At 35.3% G+C, this 13,030-nt stretch overlaps 2 protein-coding genes across 5 annotated transcripts in view; one reads left to right on the forward strand and one right to left on the reverse strand.

The window, feature by feature from the left end:
• LOC110161073 (peripheral plasma membrane protein CASK) overlaps positions 1-959 on the reverse strand; it is a 98,717-nt gene extending 97,758 nt beyond the window's left edge. Inside the window, exon 1 of one of the 4 annotated variants that reach the window (XM_055165983.1) lies at positions 41-959. The gene's annotated coding sequence lies outside the window, so the exon portion shown is untranslated. The remainder of the gene's footprint in view (positions 1-40) is intronic. The other 3 variants (XM_055165997.1, XM_055166001.1, XM_055165990.1) reach the window with 3 other exon arrangements.
• The window catches only part of cenpl (centromere protein L), a 17,409-nt gene continuing 5,176 nt past the window's right edge, over positions 798-13,030 (forward strand). The window contains 5 exon segments of the mRNA XM_020925789.2: positions 798-825; positions 8,022-8,098; positions 8,101-8,192; positions 10,775-10,958; positions 12,151-12,402. Of these exon segments, the coding sequence (XP_020781448.2) occupies positions 798-825; positions 8,022-8,098; positions 8,101-8,192; positions 10,775-10,958; positions 12,151-12,402 (633 nt within the window).

Here is a 13,030-nt window from a genome sequence, read left to right on the forward strand (position 1 = left end):
ATGCCAATAGATTGCAATGCGTTGTTTTATGCAGAAATACCTTGGATATCTGAATGTTAATCTTGCAGACTGGTTGAAATCTGATAGTTTTGTTGTCAGTGCTGAGAAAATAGAGGAGGAAAAGCAATGGACATCCAATATAGTTAGCCTGTTAGCATCATTAGCTGTCAGCCGCCCCACCTTCCCGTCCCCAGCGCTCCTACGGCTGGCCTCCGAGCTAGATAAGCACCATCCAGACCCGAGGGCGTGGAGAATTTCCTCGACAGATCACACGAAACGGCTTTCATCGCATGTTTTCGGCTGTTGGGGCTAACCTAGCGCTTCGTTTTTGCGGTGCATCTTCCACAAGTAGCGGCGGCGGCGGCGGCGAGCAGCGGAGGTAGTAAAGGAGCCAGCGGGCAGCATCCGAGTTCCGAGATGCTCCTGGTGAAAATGGCTAGCTCGGGTCGGGGTTTGGAAAAAAAACGCAAGCAGGAGTCGATGCAATAACCAGGTGTCTTGTTTCGAAATTGCTCCCCAGCCGATAGCACTAATAATCCAAGCTAAATGACACCACGTTAGGGCTTTAGCTTCCCGAGTCCGGACGAAGCCGCATCTTGTCGGCGCCCGCTCCTCCTTGGTCTCCTCAGCCGCCTTTTCATACACTAATATCGGGTTTCTTTAGCCCCAGCGCCTCGGATGGATAGATAGATGCTGCTGCTGCTGGTGGTGCTGGGCTGGCTGGCTTTGACTGGCTCCCCCCGACTTCCAGAAACCCACGGCTCCTCCCTCAACGCTCCGGGAAACTGAGCCCCAAAATGGCTCCCGGAGCGACGGAGCCCCGCCGTTGGTTTTCTACGGGAGTTTGAGCCAAAATGGCGGCGGCGCGCGGGGATGATCGGAGCGCAGTTTCCTAATCGGTTTTTCTAACGGTTGCGTCCAGTGTCCCCCCTCCGCGCATGCGCAGAGTGTCCAGACCCCATCGCCTTACGTCAGCCTTTGCCCCTCTCCAGCTCCACACACTGTATAAAAAATATTAAATTAAATATATAAAAGTTAAATATTAAAATTCATCTCTACATTTACATGAACTGACATTTTTGGTATATTATTTCAAAATAAAAAAGAAGAACTTGGTGTAAATTGAATATTGTGTCTTGCCAAATTTTACATCCACAAATGTAAAACTTAGATTTTTACTTATTTATTTTTATTTATTTATTTATAAGTGAAGCCCCTTGAGATGTAGCATATTGTTTGCAAGGCGGTTCTAAATACATTAACAAAAATAGCATTTACAGAAAAGAAAGAAAAAAACAAATCAAAACAGAACAAAAGACAAACACAACACACACACAACATTTATACTATACAATCCAGGATCCTAACACATACATCTCTCTGATTTTATCATCACTACACCTATATTTGTAAATTAGTGAAGAAAGAGTGTCCAGACCCCGTCGCCTTACGTCAGCCTTTGCCCCTCTCCAGCTCCACACACTGTATAAAAAATATTAAATTAAATATATAAAAGTTAAATATTAAAATTCATCTATACATTTACATGAACTGACATTTTTGGTATATTATTTTAAAACAAAAAAGAAGAACTTGGTGTAAATTGAATATTGTGTCTTGCCAAATTTTGCATCCACAAATGTAAAACTCAGCTCCACACACTGTATAAAAAATATTAAATTAAATATATAAATTAAACATTAAAATTCATGTATATGGTCTATGCTCCTCTCCATGTCCAATACTGACATTTATTATTTCAAAATAAAAAAGAAGAACTTGGTTGTGTCTTGCCAAATTTTACATCCACAAATGTAAAACTCAGAATTTTTTAAAAATTATTTATTTTAATTTATTTATTTATAAGTGAAGCCCCTTGAGATGTAGCATATTGTTTGGTTCTAAATACATTAACAAAAATGGCATTTTCAGAAAAGAAACAAAAAAACAAATCAAAACAGAACAAAAGACAAACACAACACAAAGACAACATTCATACTATACAATCCAGGATCCTAACACATACATCTCTCTGATTTTATCATCACCACACCTGTATTTGTAAATTAGTGAAGAAAAAAAGCAACTCTATGTACAACAGAAAGTACATAGAATAAAAACGTATTTATATCAAAAACAGGAGCAGGATGTTTGTAAAAATTATACATAAAATCTCTGAAATATAGATAGATTAGATAGATAGATTCAACGTTATTGTTACTACATATGTATAAATACAAGATAACGACATGAGGTTTAACATCTAATCAGAAGTGCAAGAAGCAGCAAGTGTGATATAAACAGAATGTGGAGTATATACAGTATAGACAACAGACAGTATATTATGTACTATGCAAATGCACTTTTTATGTTGTTGTATTATTACTGTTATTATATAATATGTTGTGTTTCTGCTCCCTCATCTCGACATGTAACTGCTGACGACACAAAGCCACGGTTGTTGTATCATGTTTACGCACCCAGTTGTGTGTAATTAATAAGACAATTTTTTTTTTTTTTAAATCTCCAACACTGAAAAAAGGTTAATTTATCAGAGGGGGGTAGAGTGGTCTAAAATTGTACTCAAGTAAAAGTAATGCTACTTAAAAATAATATTCGAATAGAGTCAAAAAAAGTATTTGGGAAAACTATTTAAGTAATTATCAGGACATAACATCTGCTTTATAATTTGAATTGAATGTAATTTGAAGGACAAAACATTAAAGGTTCACTGTGTCATTTTTTGGTTGAGGGTTTGTCACCTGCTTGTTTCTATGGATATGTCATTGCTCTGTCTGGAATGTTCCACAGTGTGACATTAAACAGTTCTAACTTACATTTATTCAACTACAGGTGGTTTTACAGCTCAAAAATATCTAAAAAAAAAAAGCATTCTGACTGTGAGCCGGGGTCGCCTCTCCACAGATCTGACCTGTAACTTGGTCTGGTTTGGTCTCCATGAAGATAGAAAGGTTTAATTCCACACTGTGAAACATTCCAGACAACGCAATAACATCCCCATGGAGAAAAGCAAGCAAGTTACACAATACACCTTTAAGTAACGCACAAAACTGTATTTTTTTAAGTTGAGTCGACACAAAAATGAAACAAACGAAATCTGATCTGACGCGCTGCAAGAAACACAAACGTTCAAATGATTTCATATTGTCACATAAAGCTTTTGTCACTTTCTACTCACTCAGAGTGGAAAGAGGAAGCACAACTTTTACTCAAGTAACAGTTCTGCTACTTCAGTACAAATATAACTCAAGGAGGAGTAAAAGTATGAGGCTAGAAAAGTGCTCTGAAAAGTACAATTTCTTTATAAGTTACTCAAGTAAATGTAAGACTTGACGCTTCTCCTAAAAAACTAATTAGAAACTCTCTTCTCTCTACTTTTTTATATATTTCAGTGCTTGTTTACTTATTGTTTATTTCAATATGGACACAACGAACATAACAATAAGTCAAAGTAATCTGTCACAGTGGCTATTTCACAGAACCATTCCCCAGATTTACAGGAACTAGATCACGTACCTACTTCTCTATTTGTGACAATAGGAGTTTTAAAATAGGACAGTTCACAAAAATTGTAAAAATAGAAAAGTTATAGTCATTAATTTGGGATAAAGGCTTAAAAGGACTTATAATTTAAAACACAGGACTTCAGATTTACTTGAGACTTACGCAATCCCACCCACTCCTTTTTTTTTCTGTTCAAACTGTTATAAACGTTACGCCAGTTTTTCTCATTTAAAGACATATTTGTCATTTTTAAAGCATTCTACAAGTTCTTCTGCTGTTTAATACTCAATACTGGTCTAAAACAGATGAAGTTTGACTCCTTCAAAAAGTCTATAGAGCAATAATTTACCTCTAAAATGTCATTTGGCTGCTTCAAGGCTACTGCTACTAGTATAAATAGCCATTTTACCTTACTATCTTCAGTCATTTTTGTCAGTTTTTTTGAGAAAATGAGAGAAATCCTATTCACTGGACAGAAATTAAGCTTTCCTGAATGTCTTTAGAACGATCTTGAGCTGTTTCAGAACAAGTACAAGAGCACATAGATGAGTATACGCCCATGAACCACTGTGGAACCAATATTATTTTATACTGAATCACATTCTATTGTCTAAATAAAGAGTATTTTTTTATTATCAGGTTTGGTATTGAGTAAGGTGTAACTATATCCGAGTCTAACGATACGATATCATCACGGTACGAAGCTCACGGTACGATATTTATTGCGATATCGTGGGAAAGCTTACGATATGATGGGGAGGCTCATGATTATGGATGTAACAATATCCAAATCTCTCTGTACGATATTTTCATGATATACATCTCACGGTACCATATTTATTGCGATATTTTGTGTAATCCAAAGAAATAAGACTTAAAAGTGCTTAGAACATTTTTTTCTTCTTGTAGTCTGCACTGAAATGGAGCAAAGGATCATGGTCTATGTAGTTCTCTCTGTTTTTTTAGTTATTGCTGCACCGTAAATCTTGTAATTCAGTATATTATGATGGTCCACGATATTACTGTGAGAACTCTTGACGATACGATATCACGATATTTTGGTTATTGTTACATCCCTTGTGTTGAGTATTGCGTCTATTCGAATCAAAATCACTATTATTATAACATCATACCTGGCACTTGTAAAAATTTAAATTTAAATTAAAAATCCTTTAAAAGACAAATATGGACAGATATGGGTCTTATTCTATGTTAATCTGATTTTTTACTATTTTTGACCATCTACAATAAATTTACCCACTGATAGAACTCCAGCTGAACTTGAAGTAGTAGCAGTAGTAGTAGTAGTAGTAGTAGTAGTAGTAGTAGTAGTAGTAGTAGTAGTAGTAGTAGTAGTAGTAGTAGTAGTAGTAGTAGTAGTAGTCGTAGTAGTAGTAGTAGTAGTAGTAGTAGTAGTAGTAGTAGTAGTAGTAGTAGTAGTAGTAGTAGTAGTAGTAGTAGTAGTAGTAGTAGTAGTAGTAGTAGTAGTAGTAGTAGTAGTAGTAGTAGTAGTAGTAGTAGTAGTAGTAGTAGTAGTAGTAGTAGTAGTAGTAGTAGTAGTAGTAGTAGTCGTAGTAGTAGTAGTAGTAGTAGTAGTCTTAGTAGTAGTAGTAGTAGTAGTAGTAGTAGTAGTCTTAGTAGTAGTAGTAGTAGTAGTAGTAGTAGTAGTAGTCGTAGTAGTAGTAGTAGTAGTAGTAGTAGTAGTAGTCGTAGTAGTAGTAGTAGTAGTAGTAGTAGTAGTAGTAGTAGTAGTAGTAGTAGTAGTAGTAGTAGTAGTAGTAGTAGTAGTAGTAGTCGTAGTAGTAGTAGTAGTAGTAGTAGTAGTAGTAGTAGTAGTAGTAGTAGTAGTAGTAGTAGTAGTAGTAGTAGTAGTAGTAGTAGTAGTAGTAGTCTTAGTAGTAGTAGTAGTAGTAGTAGTAGTAGTAGTAGTAGTCTTAGTAGTAGTAGTAGTAGTAGTAGTAGTAGTCTTAGTAGTAGTAGTAGTAGTAGTAGTAGTAGTAGTAGTAGTAGTAGTAGTAGTAGTAGTAGTAGTAGTAGTAGTAGTAGTAGTAGTAGTAGTAGTAGTAGTAGTAGTAGTAGTAGTAGTAGTAGTAGTAGTAGTAGTAGTAGTAGTAGTAGTAGTAGTAGTAGTAGTAGTAGTAGTAGTAGTAGTAGTAGTAGTAGTAGTAGTAGTAGTCTAGTAGTAGTAGTAGTAGTAGTAGTAGTAGTAGTAGTAGTAGTAGTAGTAGTAGTAGTAGTAGTAGTAGTAGTCTAGTAGTAGTAGTAGTAGTAGTAGTAGTAGTAGTAGTAGTAGTAGTAGTAGTAGTAGTAGTAGTCGTAGTAGTAGTAGTAGTAGTAGTAGTAGTAGTAGTAGTAGTAGTAGTAGTAGTAGTAGTAGTAGTAGTAGTAGTAGTAGTAGTAGTAGTAGTAGTAGTAGTAGTAGTAGTAGTAGTAGTAGTAGTAGTAGTAGTAGTAGTAGTAGTAGTAGTAGTAGTAGTAGTAGTAGTAGTAGTAGTAGTAGTAGTAGTAGTAGTAGTAGTAGTAGTAGTAGTAGTAGTAGTAGTAGTAGTAGTAGTAGTAGTAGTAGTAGTAGTAGTAGTAGTAGTAGTAGTAGTAGTAGTAGTAGTAGTCGTAGTAGTAGTAGTAGTAGTAGTAGTCGTAGTAGTAGTAGTAGTAGTAGTAGTAGTAGTAGCGTAGTAGTAGTAGTAGTAGTAGTCAGTAGTAGTAGTAGTAGTAGTAGTAGTAGTAGTAGTAGTAGTAGTAGTAGTAGTAGTAGTAGTAGTCGTAGTAGTAGTAGTAGTAGTAGTAGTAGTAGTAGTAGTAGCGTAGTAGTAGTAGTAGTAGTAGTCGTAGTAGTAGTAGTAGTAGTAGTAGTAGTCGTAGTAGTAGTCGTAGTAGTAGTAGTAGTAGTAGTAGTCGTAGTAGTAGTAGTAGTAGTAGTAGTAGTAGTAGTCAGTAGTAGTAGTAGTAGTAGTAGTAGTCGTAGTAGTAGTAGTAGTAGTAGTAGTAGTAGTAGTAGTAGTAGTAGTAGTAGTAGTAGTAGTAGTAGTAGTAGTAGTAGTAGTAGTAGTCGTAGTAGTAGTAGTAGTAGTAGTAGTAGTAGTAGTAGTAGTAGTAGTAGTAGTAGTAGTAGTAGTAGTAGTAGTAGTAGTAGTAGTAGTAGTAGTAGTAGTAGTAGTAGTAGTAGTAGTAGTAGTAGTAGTAGTAGTCAGTAGTAGTAGTAGTAGTAGTAGTAGTAGTAGTAGTCAGTAGTTTAGCAGCACAACAAAACAAAACAAAACATAGACGACAAACCCATGGATCACGACTGAATTTATAAAGCCAAACCCTGTTAAACAATGAAAGAAAAGCAGCGAATGAACATCAAGTTTGCATTTAAAATTTCACTTATGAGAGACAAAGTTTAAATTAAAACAAACAAAATTTAATGCATAATTCATTCATTTCAGAGCTCTGTATCTTTTAAAACATAAAGCTTTATATTCTTACTAAACTTCTAAGTCTCATTGTCGCCACTAGACGGAGCTATTTCCCCGTAACATCAGTCCATCTGTTTCCTTGGCGCTACATCTCTTTTCTCTTCTCCCTCTCTCTTTTTTCTTTCTCTCTCGCTTTTCCCGATTGGTCCAAACCTGCTCCCGTTTTTCCCATTTTTCCCATTGGCTGTCGATGTGGTCATAGGATTACGATACAAAAAAAAAAAATAAAAATGACTGCATTTTCGGTTTAGAGTAAAAATATATATATATTTAATGTAAAAACAAGGAAAGGGCAAGACTAATTTCTAGAATTTTTGTGAAGCGAATTGTAACGCAGTTGTCATGGTAACGGGGGTGAATAAAATGAATGAATAAAACTCTCTAAATGTACTGATGTCAGTATTTAATTCGTCCGCAAAGTGAAGAAAATTGACCATAAATGTGTTCTCATTGTAAAGCAAATTATTCATTTTTTAATTATGTTTTTTTTTTTTTTTTGCTATAATCTTACAATAAAATATTTTCTTCAACTTAAAAAATCATCAATCACACAGATATGTTGAGTTACAGAGCAAAATTAATCTAATCACATAAATTTCAGACACGTTTTACACAGTGTGATTGAAAATTAATAGACATGAAATAAAATGGTGTCAATAATAATGACCATAGTAAAAAATAATGTGCACTAACTAACTAACAAACTAACTCAATAAATAAATAAATAAATAAAACTAAAACTAAAACTAACTAACTAAATAAATAAATAACTCAATAAAAAAACTAAAACTAAAACTAACTAAAACTAACTAACTAACTAACTAAATAAATAAATAAATAAAACTAAAACTAAAAATAACTAACTAACTAACTAAATAAATAACTCAAATAAAATAAATAAAACTAAAACTAAAACTAACTAACTAACTAAATAAATAAATAACTCAATAAATAAATAAAACTAAAAGTAAAACTAACTAACTAACTAACTAACTAACTAAATAAATAAATACAATTATTGGATATTATAATTTGCAGTTACAGTTTATAGCCAGCAGGTGTCAGCAGTGCGCGAGGAGAGCCTGACCCCGTAGAGGAAGCGCGTGCCTCGCTCTGATTGGCCGATTCGAGCGCGAGGTTTAAAAATCACTTCCGGCTTTGTTCCGCTTCGGCCGAAAACAAATCGGGCATGGACGAAAAAGAAAACAGGTATAAAGTCTCTCTCTGCTTTTATTCCGCAAACATAAACGCTTGCAATTTATTTCCGACTTATATTTACGTATTTATAACCACAAATTATTTGAGTTTAGTTTAAATCTTTGTCGTCATAGTGAATGCAAACGACCAAGGCTAGCCACAATCCGTAACACGACCACAAAAGAGAGAATTTTAACCACTTAAGTTACAATTTTTGTGTGCAATTTATATTTACGTGCTTATTTATAAAGCAAAAATGCACTATAAAGGCTGTTACTGCGTTAGGTTAATATAATAGACCTTTTCTGTGTTTAGTTTCAGTACAAATAGAGCCTGATTTCAGTTTGAGTTCAGCGTCTTATTGTTTCTCTGATAATATTACAACTAAATCTAATTTAAATTACTTTTTATGTCTAATTGTCATGTTTTACTAACGTTATAACAATGACGAATCATGTAATGCCTCTCTAAAGTGACCAGATGCAACTTATATCCAGGACAGTCCCAGTTTTGAGCAGATTTGTCCCAGTTTTATACAAGAAATGTCCTATTTTTGACCAATTTGAGACCTACAAACAGTAAAGAGAGACATACATTGCCATTTGTTTATGTAAAATATAGAAAAGTTGCTTAAAAATTACCAAAACACAAAGAAAATGTGACTATACTGACTCAGATTAGTGCCAAATACATAACAATTTACTTGGGACAGTCTCAGTTTTGAGCCCTGTGTCCCCTGTCCCAGCAGATTTATCTCAGTTTTATACAAGAAATTTCCAATTTTTGACCAGTTTGATCCCTGTCAATAGTAAAGAGAGACATAAACTGTCATTTGTTTATGTAAAATATAGAAAAGCTGCTTAAAAACAACCAAAACAATGAAGAAAAACTGACTATACTGTTTCCAATTAGTGCCAAGTACATAACAATTTTCTCAGGACAGTCCCAGTTTTGAGCCCTGTGTCCCAGCAGATTTATCCAAAACCACTGATTTGTCCCAGTTTTACACAAGAAATGTCCCTGGTGTCCCTATTTTTGACTAATCTGATCCCTGCCGACAGTAAAGAGAGACATAAACTGGAATTTGTTTAGGTAAAACACAGATAATCTGCCAAAATACAAAGAAAATGTGGCTATACTGACTCAGATTAGTGCCGATTTTAGAACAATATTCCTGCACTCGTTACAATTTTATTTCCACCACTCTCAATGGTTGTTCTGTAATCAACAAAAAAACTTGAATTTTAATTACTTACCTTGTACTGTACATGTATCATTTTGAAGTCCAAGTTTGTGCACTAATAAATGGACAGTGGTTTATGTTTTATAGGCGTCTAACTGTACCCAAAGGCTCGCCCTCTTTTTTAATCGTCTCAATTTCTTTCGGCCACTAAAATTAGTAGTTCTCTGGCATTTTTGTTTTGTAAAAGGAGCTCACCGGAAGAAAAAGGTTGGAGACCCCTGATTTAAACAATTTGATGTCTTAAGTTGATTTGTTATTACATTTTTGGCTAAACTGAACTGGCATGGAAATGTGACCTACACTTACAGTATTAACCACCTGGACTCTACATTTGGTGTAAAAGCAGTTCTACTTTTATTAATGTTCTACCACTGGTCAACCTTTTGTCATGATGTAGGATGTAAGTCTTGTGTTTATTTTATACAGAGCTTTTCACAGACACATGTCACGAAGACGCTTTACAGATCATTATTCAGTCACTCTATATCTGATGATGGTAAACTACTATTGTAGCCACAGCCGCCCTGGGGCAGACTGATGGAAGCGCAGCTGCCATGCCAATCTGCGCCATCGGTCCCTCCCACCACCACCATCACTCACACACACACCACTTTCATTCTAGGCAATGTGGGTGAAGTGTCTTGCCTAAGGACACAACAACAGTTTTTTTTTTTTGCAACTGTCGCCCCCCTGTGGCTCCTGATTTTCCCAGTGTCTCCCATCCAAGTCCTGACCAGGCCCGGCCCTGCTGAGCTTCTGAGATCTGACGGGATCAGGCTCTGACAAGCCGGTGTGGCCACATTTACTACTATGTATTTACTAGTTGATTATTCACAGATCTGAACAATTTGGGAATAATCGAGTTGTAATTTATGTTTTTATAATAGGATTCTGTGCAAATTTCACATTTTAAACACGTCCAGAAGAATTAACAAAAAGGCTAAAGTCTGAACTGACAAATTAAACAAGAATCACATTTCAGAGCATGTTTGTGCAGCTCTAAACTACAGGGTCAGCAGTGTTTGTGCACAATAAAACAGGAGATTTATTTGTTTGTGAAGGAAAAGATAGCACTTTTTTGGACCTTATTTACATTTGCACACACACAACACACCACAACAAAACTGGGACTAAAGTACAGCTTGTTCTAGACTAAGCACACATCATGACTAACCTGGACAGAAACTTGGACTAAACCAGGATGAATCTGAAACTGGATCTCTGGGTGAAGTCCATATTTAGTCTTGTGTCTCTTTTGACATAGACAAGGTCATTTAAATAGCTTTACTGGTGGATAAAGGTGCATTATAATAAATTTAAATAATAAACTGGTCCTTTCTCTCTCCCTCAGACAGTCGGGCGGGGTGCGGACGCCCTCCAGCCCCGCCCTGGTGCAGAGGAGGAGTAAGAGTAAGAGCTACCGTCAGTCGTACAGGAGCTGTTTGGGAGCCGCGTCTCGTCTCTGCTTCACTCCGGGACTCACGGCCCGACGACTCAACATGAGCAGGAGACCGCCCAGACCGCACAATATCAAAGTCAGTCCCGATTTATAATTACGCTTTTGTCGAGAATATTACAGTCTGTATAATCGGGTATATTTGTCTGACGCTGTAGTACAAAAATAATAACTCTTTGTTGAGATTTTTGTACATTTAGACAGAAACTTTATTAATCCCAAAGGAAATTTCACAGCGACAAACAATTGGAGATGGTGCTAAGAAATAACTTAAAAATTGCATAGAAGTTACAAATAACAAATTGAAGTAAATATTTTGAGCAACAGGTCCCAGATATGTTCATGTATATATCCCTGTTTTTTTGTTATTGTTTTTTTTTTTTTTTTTTTTTTTTTGTAAATAAATAAATGAAATGAAATATTAATTTACTAATACTGAACTGAACTATAACTAATGAATTTACAATCACTGACTTGGATGTTATGCCCAAATGTGACAAATTTTACTTAAATTATGTTTGTTGTATTTTTGTAATCATTATTAATATCAAATTTATTTTTAGACATAGAAAACTGGTAAAAACTTTAATCAGAAAACAAACCAACACAGATTATATAGTGACCGAAGTATATTATTTATTAATAATTAGGGATGTAATGATATCTAAATCTCACAGTACGATATTTATTGTGATATTTTAAAGAGGCTGATAAATTGTCGATGAGACACATTTTAGCTTTTAAAATACTATATTTTCTGCACTATTAGGCGCTCTGGTTTATAAGGCGCACTGTCATTAAATGGTCTATTTTTGAACTTTTTTCACAAATAAACCGCACCGGACTTTAAAGGAAACACAACAGTTGGATGGGTCAGTGGTTTTGTTTGTTTGGCGCGTTCACGGTGACTAATCTCGATCGTTCTGATAAATCAAATTATGATATTTACTTTTATTTTGAGTCGACTAATCTCGATCGTTCTGATAAATCAAATTACGATATTTACTTTTATTTTGAGTCGACTAATCTCGATCGTTCTGATAAATCAAATTACGATATTTACTTTTATTTTGAGTCGACTAATCTCGATCGTTCTGATAAATCAAATTACGATATTTACTTTTATTTTGAGTCGACTAATCTCGATCGTTCTGATAAATAAAATAATGATATTTACTTTTATTTTGAGTGGACTAGTCTCAATTGTTCTGATAAATCATTGGAGCTTTATTGTTCGTGTATTTTTATATTACTGTCTTGTATTTCCTCAGGAGCATCTGGACCCGGCTCTCGTCTCTCTCCTCACAAAGACGGAGTGGCAGTTGTGGTACGCGACTCCCCTGTTCCAGTTCAGACACACGAGGCTGAAGAGCTACTCGCGGCAGCTCTCCGCGTTCATCGCCGCCGAACGACAGCAGGGCGTCGCCGTGGAGACGGAGGGGGGTCACGGGGTCAGGGTGAGCTTCAGTCTGGTGCAGGGGCTGGTGGAGAGCGAGGACGACACAGAGGCCGTGCTCATACAGGTGAGAGCTGAACACTGTACTGATTATCATTTTTTACAAAGGAATAGACTCACTGTGCTTCAAAGATAACAGACGCTTTTATTAAAATCATAAACAAACAATTAAAGTCCAAATTAATTAAGTACTAGACACACAAAGGAATCAAAATTACGTTTCTCTCTATCCCATGTGCACAGACACAACAAATAAAATCATCTCTAACCACTGCAGTAACGTACAGTAAGTAAAGACTACCTGGCTGTTTTTAAATGTAGAATACTTCAGTTTCTGGTGTTGTTTTAATATTTATTATGCCATAATATTAACATTATAATTAGCTTTGAGACACAAACATTTACCTGTGTAAAAGCAGAAGTGTTTTCGGCTGACGTGTTAATTTTATTTTTGTACTTTTTAACATCAGTGACATCCATCCACAGAAATATTACATACTAATATTCTAAATCTTTATTAATTTTGGAACGACTCAGCAAAAAAAACATAGATGTCAAATTGGACAGGAAGTACCAGGAAAATTCTGGACTGTGCTGGATGTCGTTTAATTTTTGTAAAACGTGTGGAGTTCTGAAGGTGTGTAGGAAGAGACTGGGTTAGGGTTTTTTTTTTTTGTTTTTTTTTTTTTACTTTT

The sequence above is a fragment of the Boleophthalmus pectinirostris genome, unplaced genomic scaffold (genome assembly GCF_026225935.1).
Source record: "Boleophthalmus pectinirostris isolate CB_2022bp ecotype Guang Dong unplaced genomic scaffold, ASM2622593v1 HiC_scaffold_11, whole genome shotgun sequence".
In the NCBI taxonomy this organism is placed as follows: Eukaryota; Metazoa; Chordata; class Actinopteri; order Gobiiformes; family Gobiidae; genus Boleophthalmus; species Boleophthalmus pectinirostris.